The sequence below is a fragment of the Coccinella septempunctata genome, chromosome 2, assembly GCF_907165205.1.
Source record: "Coccinella septempunctata chromosome 2, icCocSept1.1, whole genome shotgun sequence".
Classification (NCBI taxonomy): domain Eukaryota; kingdom Metazoa; phylum Arthropoda; class Insecta; order Coleoptera; family Coccinellidae; genus Coccinella; species Coccinella septempunctata.
The window spans coordinates 8005761-8023003 of NC_058190.1; the positions used below are offsets into that span (position 1 = coordinate 8005761).

Here is a 17243-nt window from a genome sequence, read left to right on the forward strand (position 1 = left end):
GTATTATGATTTATTCTAAATATTCCAGAGTAGCAACAAAAGCTTCGTGCATAATCCTTCTATAGCATTTCTTAACACAATCTATAATAATGCTTAGTTTTGACATGATGGATGATCCCAGTTTATTCGAAGATCTAGAACTAGGCCCCAATAATTTTTTATGCTGATTGTTGTAGAATATTCTCTCTCCGAGTAAAATGAAACCTGAAAATATCAGAGGTCATTGTCACTAGTCGAATATGAATTAAATTCAGTTACTTGCCAGAAATTATATACCCTATGGCCAAAATATAAAATGCTCCTTGTACCATTTTCAAAGTGACAGGCTGTAGTTTATTATTGGTTTTGTTCCCTTTCAATGGACTTTTGATTTCTTTCTGATTTCGTTGAATTGTTAGCTTTTCTGGTTCTGACGACAGTAGTTGTTTCTGTTTCCTCAACTTTTCATATTCATTCTGGGTCATCTTGGTAATTATTCCAGCTTCGAATATCGCCATGAGTCTCGAAAATCAAAAGACATTGATCTCAATCAGACAGTACGATGATTCAAAATGTGAATTATTTTGTATCGTGACCAATAGTGACTAATTTAGTACCAAATTTCTTAATACACTGCCCAAAAATTGATAGGGATGACTGACCTTCCATTAATTTATTTCAGGGATTTTCAATAAGATTTAGTTTCAGATATGCTTTGTTGATATTCTTGCTTTTTTGCTGATGCATCGATATTGAATCCGTTTCTTCAACTATTGTCGAATCAAATCGAACTTATGCGTTCAAACGAGAAAAAATGAAGGTTTATTACCAGCAAATACATCATGCCATCATCATTTGTTATGCCATATCTGCAGTCTACTACAATTAATATAATTCAGAGGGAAGAGCTTGATAAAGTAAAGAAAGAAAATGATAAAAACAAATAAAAATATTCGATGTTATACAATAAATCAAGAAAAGCTACGAATAAAGAGAATTTTATATGTGCGCGATTCCTATTAATTTTTGAGCTGTATAAATCAATAATTTGCCAGCACAATCACTTAGGCCACTGCACTGAGTTAAAACTAAAACAATTGATCCCCTGGCGGATAAATTGTGAGGAAAGTTTGTGAATTGCCAGCAGGATTCCTAAAGACCCCAATTTGCGGATGTTGTGGTTTAATTCCATAAGAAATGTTAATTAAATTCAATCCGAGTGAATCATCGATAATTGTGAAAAACACTTCAAATCTAAAGATTATGAAATGAATATTTATGGGAATACGGTACTAAAAAAGACTACCTATGTATATTTGATTTTCATGCTCTTCTCATTTGAAGAAAAAACCCAAACAACGAAGGATTTTATAAAAAAATTGGAAAAAAAAGCAGGTATTTTCATTCAAATATCCCAAAAAAAATTTTTCACTCAATTAGGGGGGTTCTTTTTTTCAGTGATTTGCAAATTGAACATTGAATATCGAGGTGGCAGGAAACCAAAATTTGTTGGGGTATTATATTTCAAATCTGACTGAATAAATTCAATAAAAAATCTTTTTTCGGCAATATGGCGACTGCTGCTAGAGCACAATTATTGCCTGAAAAATCAAAATTCAAGTACTAAAACGTTTATGACTTGTTCCGAAATGGTTGAATATGAAGCAATGTTATTCTACACGGTTGCCGAAAAAATCTTACACGCAACACGCCCGAAAATAGTTCCGAAAATAGACTCATATAGACCCTATTTTCAGAACTTGTTACCTAAATTACTATTGTTGTCAATGTTTCATTTATAGCTAAATCACTCCCTTTTGTCCGATATGTGCGGAAAATTAACTTGGTACGAGGGGTCAGGAGAGACTAAAGGTCAATCCCTCAAAAAAAAATCCCTAACTCCCTTCATCACAAGAAGTAATCTTACAGCTCCGGTACTAAATTTCCATGCAAGCTCTAAATTCATCTATTGAGGCACAATACACTTTGGAGAGATATGATAATTGAATAGCCCAGTAAAATCGGCATAATAATTAGAAAAGACTCTTGTGTTTCTTCTGAAAATAAATATGCTCCACAATTTAACCAAAAGGTGTACCATTCTTGCAAAAATTGAGATTTTTTTTTTCAAAATCACAATTACTTACATTTTGTTGATTTCCTCAATATAAGGACATCCAAGTTGAAAGGCAATTGCAGAATAGGCTGTGTTGAGTTTTTCACTCAAATGAAAATTGCTACTATCTAAAAACGAATTATGATGAATTTATTTTTCACACATAAACAGTCACATACCGAATCTCTGAATATCGAAAATCAAAGTTTCTCGGCCAGCTATGAGTGCTACGTTTCTTGTATCCCTCACTAATTTAACACCATCTTCAACTGTTTCGACCAAAAAATTTTTAGGTTGACGCGATTTCATCAGTCGCCATATTTTACCATAAATTCCTGTTCCGTTCTGAAAAAAAAAATTATTATCATTCAAATGTAGATACATACACAATTTGCAACGTCCTAGTGTTATGTTCGAATCTGGCAGTCATTCATTCATAGCTGTATCCCGTTACCGAGAATAAATCTACAAAAAGACAAAAAAACAAAACTACCGGTGAGATCAAACTTATAACCCTCCTGTGACTGAAGAGACCCAACCGTTATATACCTACAGATCCTTCCACACTCTGGGCATGGATAGTCACCAACCAACCAGATCTGGCCGCTGTTGTATTCTTCTCGAGTCTCCATTATAACTGTGTACCAAAGACCTCCACAGTGATCTGTCTAACGCTAGTTGTTCCCAGTTATGATTGGCATTAACTGATTTTGGGGATTGATGCAGTATATCCTTAAACCGCTTATACTGGCCTCCTAGTTTCCGAGCTCCCTTTGTGAATTCGCCATACAAAACTATTTTGGGGAGTCTTGTGTTTTGCATCCTTGAAATGTGACCGCTCCATCTGAGCGTATGGTCCGTATATACACATTTGGTTACCGAGAGTTACAAGAGCGGTTAGTACGGTTACTCTGGTGACAGATAATTGCACCGAAGTGTCAGGAATTCGACATATACAGACCGTCCTCATACTAACCAAAAGGAACCAAAGTGTATATACGGACCATACCCTGAGTCGGACCCTCGTTACTTGAGACTCAATTGTTAAACAACTCGCGAGCTGCAAGACTTCTGCTGAAACTTTCTGGAACCATCTGATGTGCATTATTTGTCCTAGATGAAATTGTTGCATTTGTTCAAGCTGTTTAATATGTCGCCTGTAGGGCGTCCAGCTTTCGCTTACATAAAGAAGCGTTGGGAGGCCCACTCTGCTTTGTAAATAGCTGTTCTTTAGCTTCCAGAATGCCCGTGATGCCGAATTGATACGGTTGTGTATTTTTGTGTCCAGGTTAGCTCTAGTGTTTATAAAGCTTCCAAGTATTTGAACTGCTCGACCTGTTCTAGAGCTCCATCCTGCAAACTGATATCAGTTTGAAGGCTTTCTGGCAAACTCACCAGGATTTTGGTTTAGTCGATATTGAGTCTAAGGCCTGAAGCTTCGTATATATGTTTATAGGTGTCCAACATTATCTCTGTAGATCCTTTGAGCTGCTAGCGATAAGTGCGCAGTCGTCTGCATATTGAAGTTTCGTGATAAACTTTGTACGGGTTTTTGCTTTGAGGCGCTTCAGGTTAAACAGGCCTCCATCAAATCTGAATATTATTCCAACACCTCTTACAGGCAGACTCATGTCAGCAATTATCGAGACAGCTATGGCGAAAATATTGAACAGTATAAGCTATATAGCGCTAACACGCAGCCTTGTTTTATTCCATATGTTCGAATCTGGCAGTAGGTAATAACAGGTATTATTTTCTGTAGCTGCTAGCGTTTGAAGTGGAACTGCCTCTGAGGAAGATTTTGATGAACTGATAGATTCTTTCACAAAAAAGAAAGTACACCATAAGAAGCAATATTGGAGGTGGGACCAACTCCCCCAACATGTTATCTGTGTATTAGACCTAAACCAATAAACAAATAAACGTGTATAATAAGTTTATATGTAGTACGAGACATTGTTTAGAGGTTAGGTTAGTTCAGGATGAACTAAAAGGTTTTTCTACAAAAAATAAATCACGTCGTTTTTCCAGGTTTCTGATCAACTATTTCAAAAGATTACCTCCAAAAGTCCACACGAAGACCTTTCAACGTACAATTTGTAGTTCCTATTCTCCATTGCATCTACTAGTTGATGGAGATCATTGATAGTTTTTTCTGAAACGAAATTCTTGAGTCTAGAAAATTATGCGATTCATTACATTTTACCTTTTCCAGGTCTTGCAAGTAGTGAAGTTAAATTAGCAGAATACATGTCGTTTATGATGTACGTAGCAGAAATTGACAATAGTATAATGAAAAACCTCGCCTTTTGAGATGAACTAGGCTCTTTTCCAGCTGAAACATACATATAAAGATTAACGTTCCATATACCTATCTTGTCATTAGTTAAAAATTTACTTTGCTTCATCAATATTGTTATTGTAAACCAAGTTGCATCGAAGAAAAGTCGTACTTGCGATCTCACTTTGAATCTTGGTTGCCATATGTTGGGGAGGGCTATGATTGCGTATAACACAGGTCCAACTACGATGAAAGTTATTATTATAGCTGGCCACACCTTGAATGGAATTCAGTTTCATAATTAATAATGGTCCCATAAATTTGAAATTATACATTATTAGTTTACTTGAAAACGAATAAGCGGCTGTGTAGGTCTGTTGATCCGAATTATGTATACTTCATTCAAATTTATTTTAGCAGTCGGTTGGCCATGAAATAATTTTCTCAAGTTGTTGTAACTAGAACGAAGTTGTGTTGGTACTCATGAAATGTCGTTAATGTCATAACGCTGTTGCCACAACTTTTATCAATTTTTATTACGAAAATGCCGAAAGTGAGACAGGGATCTGAAAATGCTATTTAGAATTCAGGTCCGCTCATTCAAATAGTTATGACTTTAGCCTTGCGGCTTTCACACTCCTCTCCAGAGGAAAATTCACTTATCCCAGATATCTCAGATATCAAAAGGATTAAGCTCTGTTGGAGCCCTTTCCAGGTTTTCAGGCTCGTGGTGGTGGTCGGGTCCGGGTCGCTCCTCGCCTCCCTGCTGTAGGTTGGATTCCTGCTCCACCCGCACTTCCTGTCGGAGCAGACGGTGTTCCTCTGCATTCCCCATGTACTTGCGTACAGTTCTCGCCGTTCCGAGCAGTACCGCTTTCTGCATGACTCTATAGATATTTTCGTCCAACTGAAGTTTCCTCAAGTTCTCTAGTAGTTTCTTCGGTATCAGGCCTGTAGATGAAATGACAATAGGGATGGTCTTGATATCTTTCAGCTTCCACTGTCTTCTGGTTTGTTCCTCGAGATCTCTGTATTTTGAAATTTTTTCAGTGTGCCTATCTAGAAGATTGGTAATTATTATTATTATTATTATTATTATTAAACCAGGTTACAGAGTTGAGGTACATTTATAACATATAAACTCTAACTTAAAAGTAATGAAAAAAACACAACTGTAAAAAAATAGAAACAAGTGAAGTAAGGTTAAAATCAAAAAGGAAGGTCATTTAGAAATCAAATAATAGAAACACGGAATCAACATAACGCCAAATGAACGATAACATTGCAACAAGCAAGCCGAACAAATTATGCAGTCCTGTTCGATCGCCAGGTGTCAAGTCTATTCTTGAACGCATTGACCGATACAGCATCCGCAATCTCGCCAGGCAGGCTGTTCCAATGGTTGAACACACGGTTGCACAGGAAGTTTTCTCGGCATGTGGTTCGGAAGACCTCTCGATTCAGCTTGTATCGATGTCCACGGAGTTGATTCGTGTTCAGCTCATACAGCTGGGACATATCGACGCCGAACAAGCCGTGCAATGCTCGATATGTAACTATCAAGTCTCCCCTTGAACGACGATCGGCGAAAGTAGGAAGACCCATCAACTGTAGCCGTTCCTGATAACTAGGACGATTCACTCCAAAGGGAATACGTGTGACACGACGCTGCAGATTTTCCAATACTGTAGCGTCCCCCACCAACCACGGATGCCAAACCGGACCGGCAAACTCAAGTATTGGTCGAATATACGTTTTGTATAATTTGGAGATATGCGCCACACCATTACCACGAAAAGCGTTCTGGACGATATGTATAAGACGCTTTGCCTTATTAGTTACGTGTAATACATGTTCAGTCCACGATAGATCACTAGATATCACCACACCCAGATCCACGTGAGATGAACATCCGAGGATTTCAACACCATCAACGTAATACTTCAGTTTTGGATTGTTATTACCTAAATGTAGAATTCGACATTTCGAAGGGTTCAGTGGAATCAACCATTTGGCGCACCAACAAACGACCTTGTCCAAGCCCTCCTGCAAGGTTTCATAGTTGTTAAGGGGGCAATTGAAAAACTTAATATCATCTGCAAATGAAGCACTTTCCGACTTGAATTCATCAGCCAAATCACTCACATACACTAAAAAGAGCAAGGGCCCCAGAACCGAGCCCTGAGGAACGCCACTGAGCACGCATCGAGGTTCCGATCGAGCAGCACCAACCCTGACCTCAAACGACCTGTCAGTCAGAAAGTTCTGAATCCATTTCAAGAGCAATCCTCGAATTCCGAAGTTGTCCAGCTTGTATAAAAGCCTATTTATTGGAACTCTATCGTAGGCCTTCGAAAAATCTAGATAGACCACATCTACAGGAAGTTTTTTATCCAAGGAAAGGGTCCATTTGTTGAGGCAGCTGAGAAGGCATGTGACAATAGATCTTCCTTTGATGAAACCATGCTGGGTGTCAGGTATGATGTTATGATCCAGAAAAAAAGTTAGCATTTTGTCGTATATCAACCTTTCCAGTATCTTACACAGAATAGAAGTGAGGCTTATAGGTCTAAAGTTGTTCGGATTTTGTTTATCGCCTTTTTTATGAATGGGTGTTACCAGTGCACTCTTCCATGATAGTGGCAGCATACCAGACTTCAACGATATAGAAAAAATGTTGGATACGGGTAGACTAAGAGTGTGAGAACATTCTTTGAGCAACCTAGCAGAAAAACCGTCTGGACCAGGAGACGATGAGACATTCAGTGATTGTAATTTCCCTTCAACAGTCAAGGGATCAATGTCAAAACAAGTAAGAGAAGAGTCGTTGCGAGGAGAAGTCGTAGAAGGTAGTGGTGTGTCTGGTTCAGACGTAAATGCCATTGCGAAGGTGTTGGCCAAAATTTCAGCTGAAGATTTGTGGTCATCTGCAACCACACCATCAGTATTTTTGACAAGAGGCAGAGAAGGTAAGGTATTGAAAATTCGGCATGTGTATTTAAAGAATTTCTTTTTGTCCTTCGAGGTAGCTAGATCATTCTCAAATTTGGACTTGGCTTCACGTAATCTGTTAGAAAGGTTATTGGAGAACACTCTATGCCTCTGAAAGTCACAAGTCTGCCTGCTGCGAACATATCTCTGCCATAATGATTTCTTGAACTTAATCATTCCAAAAAAGTGGTTGTCAATCCAAGGTTTACTACTATTAATCCTTGTGGTTCGTGTGGAAGTGTGATCTTCAACAGTTTTGGTAACATACGCGTGAAATTTATTCCACCTCGACTCAACGTCTCCAGTACCAATTACAGTATCCCAGTCTGTTTTGGAGAATATTTCGTTGATACATTCATATTGTACAATTTTGTAAGTTTTTGTTTCAGATGGCAATTTAGTAGGAAGGAAGAATTGTATTTTTGTTGACAAAACCAAATGATCTGATCTGCCTAGTGGTGGTAGGTATTCTAATTCGGAAACTAAATTGACATCATTTGTCAGGATTAGATCTGGGATTGTTGGCTCTTGATTTGATCGGTAACGAGTGGGTTGATCAACTAGCTGGTGTAAATTGGAGTTGTTCAACATATCGATGAATGGAACTGAAGGAGAATTTGCTGAGGGTGAACGAGATATTGGCCAAGTTCTTATGTCGCTGAGATTGAAGTCTCCAGCGAACAAAACATGCTTATGCAGATTAGACAAGTTGATTAGATGTTCACATAGGTCTTTGTCATATATGGATGGTCGTGGACGATATATACAGCCAACACATAAGGTGAAGCCAGATGATTCTAGTTTCAGAAAGATATTATCTATGCCAGGGGTTTTCAGTGAATGTTTTGAGATTTTAAAGGAATTAACAATAGAGTTGTGGACATATATACATACTCCTGCATATCCCGGAGTAGTTAGACTGTCGCAACGGTTTAAGGTGTAATCAGGTATATGGGCAATAATATCAGACTTTTCTGGATGTAGCCATGTTTCCGTAATCAGTATAAAAGAGGGCTTATGATATTTGACAAGAAGAAGGAGCTCATTGAACTTCGCAGTTAGAGAAGCTGTGTTGGTATATAATACTGGCCATACATTCAGCTCTTTCAAGCTCTGCGCGAAGGTCTTGAAGTTGTTTCGTCTGTACAGGGGTTTTATCATCTGAAAGTGTGTATTTCTTGTATCTAGGATGGCTTGATAGGATCTTCTTATTGCGAAGAATACGAGTCACCGAATTTGGGTTGCTGAACTCAATTTTTATTGGTCTTGGTTGTTCGGGTTTGGATGACCCCACACGGTAAACAGCACTTATATCGGCAGCACTCCTAGCATGAACCCTCTTCACAATCTCCTGCACCAGTGAAACATCGAGACCGGAATCGCCATCTTCGGGAACATGGCGAATAAGAAGGTTGTATGATCTTTTGACACGCAAAACCACTTCTTCCGGACAGACAGCAGGATTCGATGGGGCCAACTGACATGCTTGCTTAAGTGTCTTAGATACTTCATCCAGTTGCGATACCCTAGACTTTACCGTAGATAAATCCCCATTGATATTATTATATGCCTCCTGCAGGGTTGAAATATCAGCTTGACAGATTTTGATTGTGCTAGTATGCTCACTTAATACGTCGCCCTGTACCTTCAATTTTTCCACACATGCCGCCAGTCGCTCAGAAAGCATTGCCTAGTTTGACTTAATAGCAGCTACATCATTAGCAATACTATCGAGAATACTCAGTTTGGCTAGAATTTGGTCGAGCTGTGATGAACTGCCAGATGAGGAGCCTGTAGACTTCGACAAAGCTACTGGAGTGTTGCCACCAGAGTTACTTCTTAAAAGCCTCACATTGTTTATGCAGGTTTGGCAGGTGAACTTTCCACTGGAATCTCCGAAGAATTTAATGTCTTGAGGGGTGAGATTAACACATGACCCATGGAAAGAACTTGAGCAGTTGGCACAGATGACCTTATCCTTAGAGGATACATTCTTCGTGCACGTAGTGCAGATGGGCATTGTTAGAACTCAATAAGTTTCAACTCAGAAATCCGAAAGTGTATGGTAGCCTTTAGTTCGCTCTATCTGCAGATAATCGGCTATCGATTGTTTTGTGACACCGCTACAGATGTTAACAATGAGATATCGATTCTTGATATTTTGATTCAAAAATTTGGAATTGTAGTGAATTGTTAGTGACTTTCCCAGTGACCAAATGTCGACGAAAATAGCTCGATAAAATGTAAATACCTTGTGAAAACACCTGCACAAATTTCACCAATCACAATCACAATCACCAATCACAACCACAATCACCAATCACAATCAGAAAGATTGTGAATGAAGAGAATTACAAAGAATTTCCTTCTATTGGGAGACCCAAAAAAGTGGTGGTATTTGCGAATTTTATGTTTGAGTGAATCAATGCGAAAAGTTTACTACAGGATTTTCGATAAATGTCATCAGAGAATAAGTTCCCTAAAATGGATTTTTCTATTTTTCATTTGACTTGTCCTATACAATGTAAAGGTCTTAAGGTACTAATAAATACCAAATTATTATTATTATTATACATCAACGTATTAAGATGAATAGCCACAAATACGCGCCCTGTTACTTGTTTATTCATGTGATATTTTTGTTCAAAGGTGAAGTTCATTTTAATTGAAACTTCTTTCAATTCTTTTGACTTATATTGATGCAAGATTTTTGTTGAAAAATTTAACATTCTTGTAATTATCTGTTAATTCCTTCGGGAGATACCCATTCCCAACCACTGCATCATATGCATTTCATCTTCGGGTTAATATTTTTGAAATCTACAAATGATGTAAGCCAGAGAAGATAACGAACATTAACTCTCCTCAAGCTAGTGCATATTATGATATTATACTGATCTCTTGTATTTTCCATGCAAATAACTGGATTTGGTATGCCTTCAATCAGTTTGTATAAACTTCAATTATGTTCGTCACATATTTTCCAAAGAGATTCGAAATTGTGATGAAATACGTAATAACAGAAACTTTTACGTAGAACGGGCAACATAGCGTTGATTTAAAACCCAAAAATGTTTTGACAAGCTTCATAACCCCACATTTTCGTACTATACAGAGTGAAATGTGTCAAATTTCCATGGCCAACCGACTGCTAAAATAAAAGTGAATGAAGTATATATAAAAACGCTCGGACACATCGATTTTTGATTTCAAGGGGACAACTTCTGAGATCAAATTCGAAACCGAATCGCTTCAACCCTCAGTATTACAACCCCAATCCCTTAATTTTGAATACAGATGATGGGATGAGTGATACCTCGTTTGAAAGGCCTTTCAGTTCTGAGTCTGAATTGATATCGTTCATTATTCAGCTGCCTCACTGTGAAGGCGTGATCCATTTATGATTTTTATGTCCGAGCCAGATCGGTTACTGCCATGATTCGAACCTTTCCGCGCATTTGCCCTTGCTTAATTATCGTAATATACGATATTAGCAATATGGAAATTTAACCCTCTAATGCCCAAGTTTTTTTTTCATTTTTAAAATTATTTTCGTATAGTTTCAAGTTAGCTTATGTATAATCTACATTTTTCTTTCGCAAATAGTTAACTGATCTACATTAACACCTGTTCTCACAAAATGAACCTATACTGAAGGCGGACATGGGCAGTTGAACTAAACTGGTCACAGGGAATAATTTTGTATCCACTTATATGCAACCAGTCTCAAGGCGGAATTGGGTATTAGAGGGTTAAGCTTATGGATGCATACTGCTATCCTCTCCTAACTCCCCGAGAGTTAGGAAATTGAATTGGGTTGGTTCCTGTTTCTCTGTCAGAAGTGTCAGATGTCACCACGGTGTATCCGCTTCTGACATCGAATAAAATGAGCCGCCAATTCATTATTCCAGTTTCTTTGACGAAGTAGTTATGTTGCTCTGACGAGGTCAAATGAGACCGAAATCATGGTCAGCATCTATTCTTTGTCGATGAGATGGATTTTCTGTTAATACTTTGAGTGATGGTTGTGTGTTGGTTCGATTTAGATCGTAACATTTGTTGTTTTAATTATAGGCGGGTGTTAATAACGATAAAAATAGTGAATAAATAGTTTTTTCGAGTAAGATTTGTTTTATTGCCCTTTCGAAATTATTCTGTGTTAATTTTTTCAAGTCCTCTGGCAGTTTATTGTAGATCATCAGGCAAGTAGTATGATGATTAGGTCTTTGCTGAGCTTTCTTGATCCTAGCATATGGAATTAAAAACTTTTGTCTGCCTCTTGTGTAATGATCGTGGTTATCCGATATTTTTGGGAGTTGATGTGATGGTAAGTATTCTTTCTCTTCTGAAGATTTCTCTGCAACTTTCCGTCTGTTTCATTCCATATATGGCCGAAAGTGCTCTTTTTTGCTTCAGCAGCACCCTGCCCCTCTCGTCGGACTGTTCCCACAGAAAAATCCCGTGAACTGTAAACTGCCTGGCTATGAAACAACGAATAGTTCGTAAGTTTGGCTGTTCTGGGATCTGAAATTTGCCCCATCCAGGTCATAAATATCGCGGTTGAAAGCCTCTTGCAAACGTTGTCAATATGCTTTTTCCAACTAAAAGTGGACTGAAATGTGATACCCAGGTATGATATCGTTTCATTTGTGTTCTGCTTATTCATTATCAGCAGTTTCTGTGTTTTATCTCTGTTCATTAGCAAACCATTCGCCGTGAATCATTCACCTGCATCCTGCTCAGCTCCCCCAGTTTTGTTTCCTAGTGATTCTCCCCCATCAGACATATTCAGGAATATAGTGTCGTCCGTATAACTGCAGATCCCATCTGTTAGTACATTTCTGAGGAGATCATTAGTGAAAATCACAGGTGAATAGATCTCTGAGGAACTCCTACGGTTGACCCTGCTAAGGTCGATATTTCACCTTGCCATCTCACCGCCTGCTGTCTGTTAGTTAAGTATGACTTGAATATGCTTTACCCCGTATACCATAATAATATAGCTTATCTCTAACAGTATCTTGTGACTTACGCTATCGAAGGCCTTACTGAGGTCCACACAAGCCAAGGATAAAATGTTGATATTGCCGCAGCGATTTATTCGCAAAAAAAACAAGTTAAAGAAATAGTTTATCTTGGAAATAGTATAATAGTATTATATATTTACATACCTCCCACTGAAAAGGTCTGAGCAATGCTACAGCTTCATTGAGTCTCCTAGGTGCATGTGTAACAAAAGCACCACTGTCAGCCTGAGTTATAAAGGAGAATTCAACAAAATTGGACCTTTCTTCCGTTAATGCTACGTCTCCTATAAACAGATCTGCCTCCTGTGAATTATTAAATAGTTCGTAGATTTTTATATTTGTTATCTTCCCAAATGAGAATGAAAATAAAGAGTTATCTTCGAAAGTATACCAAACAGACGGTCAAAATAATAACCTTCTGCGTGCATTGAACCGAAGAGAATACTTCTCGAAACGTGAGAGGTTCAGCCCAAAAATTATACAGGGTGTTCTACAAGCTCTATGACAAGGTAGCTTCTTTTGAACATTTTTTTCCTATGAAAGTAGGTCCGATTCGTTTTCATTTAGGGGTTACAAGCATTTGAACATTTTTTTTTCATGTTTTGATTAAGTAGGCGGACAGAAAATATCTGTTTTTTAATTATTCATTTGACACTTGTTTCACTAAGGATGGTATCAACAATAACCATATATGGGCACTACAGAATCCAGAATCCATATAGCAGTAGACAAAACAATTTTAGCAATGTTTCAGTGTGAATGTTTGGGGTGGAATTTTTAAAAATAATTTGATGCCAGTACATTAGACTTAGGTCTCAACATTGTTTGAAATATGTGGTATCAGCACGATGGTGCACTACCAAATAGAGGGAGGCAAATAGTCAGTTGACTGAATAAATGGATAGGTCAAGGAGGACCAATATATGCCACTTCGTTCGCCTGATCTAAATCCCTTAGATTTTTATTTATGGGGACATAAGAAGCAGCTAGTTTATCATGTTGAAATCCGATCTCATCAACAATTACTTGATAGAATTCAAGATCTAGCGAACCAAATACGAAACGACCCAAATCTGATCCGCCGAGTAATGGCATCTTTATTTCATCAATGTGAAGCTTGCATTCAAGCCGAAGGTGGACAATTTGAACAAAATTTCATAGTCTCAAAATTTCCATTTAATATTATGATTTGAACATAAAAATATGATTTTTCAAATGCTTGTATCTTCTAAACAAAAACGAATCGGACATATATTCATGGGAAAAAATGTTCAGAATAAGCACAGCTACCATCTGTCAAAGTTTGTCATAGAGTTTGTAGAATACCCTGTATAACCTATATAAACCTAACTCTATAATCTTTGGTTGAGCCCACGGAGCCCCACTTTATCTATTTTAATGGAACAGATAATGCCTTAACAGGAAGGCAATGAATACAATAATAAGAATTAATTTAGATGCATCATACCACCCGCCTATATGAATATCAACATCAACAAGAGCCGATAGACATCCGAGAGCCGAGGAGCTTTATTTTTTTGATATCTGATATATCAGGGATGAGTGAATGTTTCTCTGGAGAGGAGTGAGGCTGAAGGCATAATAATAATAAGAGAATTATATACAGGCTAAGTCTTTGACTTGTACGAATATTTTAACTGTAAATTCTCAAGGTAATAAAAAAATACTTTCTTCTACAACCATTTTTTCCGAATCCGCTCGGTTTAAAAGAAAAAGGCTATTGCAAAACAATGAAAAAAAGTCATTTTTAGTTCTCACAAACAGTTTTATCGAATGGAATGAATTTCAAAATATATTTTTTCATTTATTTGATGAATCTTTTCCGAACACAAGTATCACCCACGTCTTCCAGTTTTCTCATTATGACCATTAAGTACCATAAAAATACTGAAAATTCAAAGAACACAACATTTGAAACTAAGTTAGACGCTAGCAAATGAATATTTTACAGTATTGTAAAATGAAAGTATTCCTCATATTTTCACTTATAATGCTCCGTTTTCGAGAAATTGTGTATTCGAAAATAAAAATCTCCGATATTTGAAAAATTGGGTACTTTGGCTGAATGCAACTCTGTTCAGAAGATCCACAGATGTGTAGTGTCACAGATTTAGCTAGTTCTTCTGAAGATAATTTTGTTTTTCCAGTGGTGGCACAGCTGATTATGAAAACCTAAAGTGATGTAATGTGGTTTCCTCGGAGAAACTTATCTCGAGCGCCAGCTATTCTTTTCACTAGGAAGAATAGCAAACCTACCAGAGTAGCTGCTAGTCGGAGACAGAGTTCGCTGTTATCTAGGGTGGTAGCGATAACGAAGTCAAAATTAAATTATGTACTAGTTTATTCACACCTTCGGAAACTAATTATATAAACAACGGAAATATGTGTGGGTATGAAATATGAGCGAATCGATCAGCAAACATACATTCTGGAAATTCGATCCGATCACGAACACTTCATAAAGTTTATACCGGGTACAGTGAAAAATCAAAGATTGTTCAATAAAATGCGCCAACCAGAACTGACGAAATGGATACTAAGGATGACCTCGCGAAGTGAAATGACTTGCTATACTGTATCGGGATGTAATTAATTATATTTCCCCAGAAATGAAAGAAACACAACCAGGGCGGATCTACTCGAGACTTTTATTCACTACCCCAAGGGCTTACGCTCCATGACTGATAGCGAAGAAAACTAAGAAAAGGTGTATTTTGAGCGCAACTACGGGATTTCACTGACGACGAGCGGTATCTCTTATTCTCTACCCTAAGGGCTTACGCACCATAACTGATATAAAAGAAAAGATTTCTATTTCAACACTTATGACGCGGGAACGCGAACAGGGGGTTGACGGGACTTCCTCTTCACTATCCCAAGGGTTACCCGCCATGACTGATAGCGAAGGAAAAGTCAGACTCGCGAAACAGGGTAAAGTACGGTAAAAGATAACAGAAAGCGATACAGTACAGCAGTGTCAAAGAGATAACCGATGTAGGTCTAATAAAGAAACTAAACGGTATAGACGAGGATCTACCTCCTTTACTTCAAAGCACTCGCGGAAAACGAAAATAAAAATTAATTTCCAAGGACACTAACCCTTGCAAATCTGTTGAACGGCTCGTCGCAAACACAGGTAAACAAAGGTTATTCACTATGAAGAATCGAAGAGAAAAGAGACCCGTCGCGGGGGAAAATCTGCTTTTATAGGCAAATCCCCCACACGTTAAAAATCTGAAAATTCCAGAATGCGACAAGAGTAAAAAACGTCTTCAGCTCCGGTTTATCGCATATCAACATCAGAAAAACGTCGAAATCTTCAACGGCATGCAAGAAAAACAACGTTAAACACAGATAAACGATTTTTTACATTTACTCTGCTTATCGGAATGAATGCATTGAAGATTTGAGAATTAAATATTTAAAGGCGGAAATGTGTAATGAGAGAAATGCACTAAAATGAATTCTAATTTTCTCAGAAAATTCGGATTCATTACAGTGATTATATATTTTTATCAGGACCGAATCGGAAAGAATGGTATAGGAAAAATGGTATACTTCAAGAAATATTTGTAAGAGTCAAGGACTCACCCTGTATAGTCATGCAGAAAGCAGTACTGCTATAGGTACAGAGAGAACGGTGCTCAAGTTACTGGGAAATGCAGAAGAAGAACAAAGAAGATAGTGGATGCTGATCCACTTCGACAAGAAGCGCGGGGAAATCTACGAACCCCAAGGACAAGAGAAGGAAACAGGACTCGATCGACATCAGGAACCCGAGGAGAAGCATAAACTCGACAACCACCATGAGATCGAAAACCGGGAAAGAGCTCCAACAGAGCTTAATTCTTTTAATGTTCCTCTGGACTGGAGAGGAGTGTGAAAGCCGCAAGGCTGGAGTCATAATAATACTGTTTATTTTAACCATAACAACAATTGAACACATCACATCTTATCTATCTATCCAAATAATCATTGATATGAATATCAGCGGATGGTATGCATCTGAATCAATTATTTTTATTGAAGTAATGTGAAAAAGAAAATCTGCTTTCGAAGTTTCTAAAAAAATTTAACAATGTGGTCCAACGAAAACTTAACACTTCGACTTTTCGGCTTCAGAATAAAGACGTGGAAAATCGCTCTGACCTGTGAATTTCTGATTTGAGGAGGAACAACTTTTCCGCACGTTGCATCCCAGTAATTGCAACCTCCTAACGGGGGTGAGCACAACACCTCGATTTTGTATGGGTATGTTGCGATACCTCATGTTCAAGATTTTATCGAGTAGGTACTATCTGATCCTGAAATTTCGCTTCAAATTTTCCATCGATAACGAAATGACAGGTAAAATAGTGGAAGAGTACCTACGCTCACTTTTGTGATTCGTTTATTAAATGCTGGAAATGGACTCCATCTTGTTGGAGAATGAACGTTTGATGGTCTTCTGCATTCTCCAATACTTGCACGAGGGCTGGTTAAATAGCGTTCTTCAATAGATCTAAATAAATTTGGCCAGTGAGATTGCCGGATATAATAAAGGTCCGATCATGTGATTTCCATCAATACCCGCCCAAACTTTTAATTTTTGGGGAATTATGCACCTCAAGAAATAATCTTGGATTTTCATCTGACCAATACCGACATTTATGCCGGTTCACAATGCCGTTAGGGAAATTGAACACTCGTCCAAAAAACAGATATATCGAACATGTAGTTTTGTCATTTCGCTGATCACTGAGTCGGCAGATCATCCTCTTTTGGTTCCTGAACCAACCGTATCTTATAAGGATGGAATTTATGTTGTTTCGGGATTCTCATGATTGTT

General features: G+C 37.8%; 1 protein-coding gene across 2 annotated transcripts in view; it reads right to left on the reverse strand.

Moving 5' to 3' along the window:
- LOC123308485 (ionotropic receptor 40a) overlaps positions 1–17243 on the reverse strand; it is a 25966-nt gene continuing 8723 nt past the window's right edge. The window contains exons 8-15 of one of the 2 annotated variants that reach the window (XM_044891149.1): positions 12539–12697; positions 4494–4653; positions 4302–4430; positions 4156–4250; positions 2275–2440; positions 2127–2223; positions 263–501; positions 1–204 (exon numbers count right to left, since the gene is read on the reverse strand). In XM_044891149.1, coding sequence (XP_044747084.1) covers positions 11–204; positions 263–501; positions 2127–2223; positions 2275–2440; positions 4156–4250; positions 4302–4430; positions 4494–4653; positions 12539–12697 — 1239 coding nt within the window. In that variant the 3' untranslated portion in view covers positions 1–10. Of the gene's footprint in view, positions 205–262; positions 502–2126; positions 2224–2274; positions 2441–4155; positions 4251–4301; positions 4654–12538; positions 12698–17243 lie in introns of both variants that reach the window. The other variant, XM_044891148.1, reaches the window with a different exon arrangement.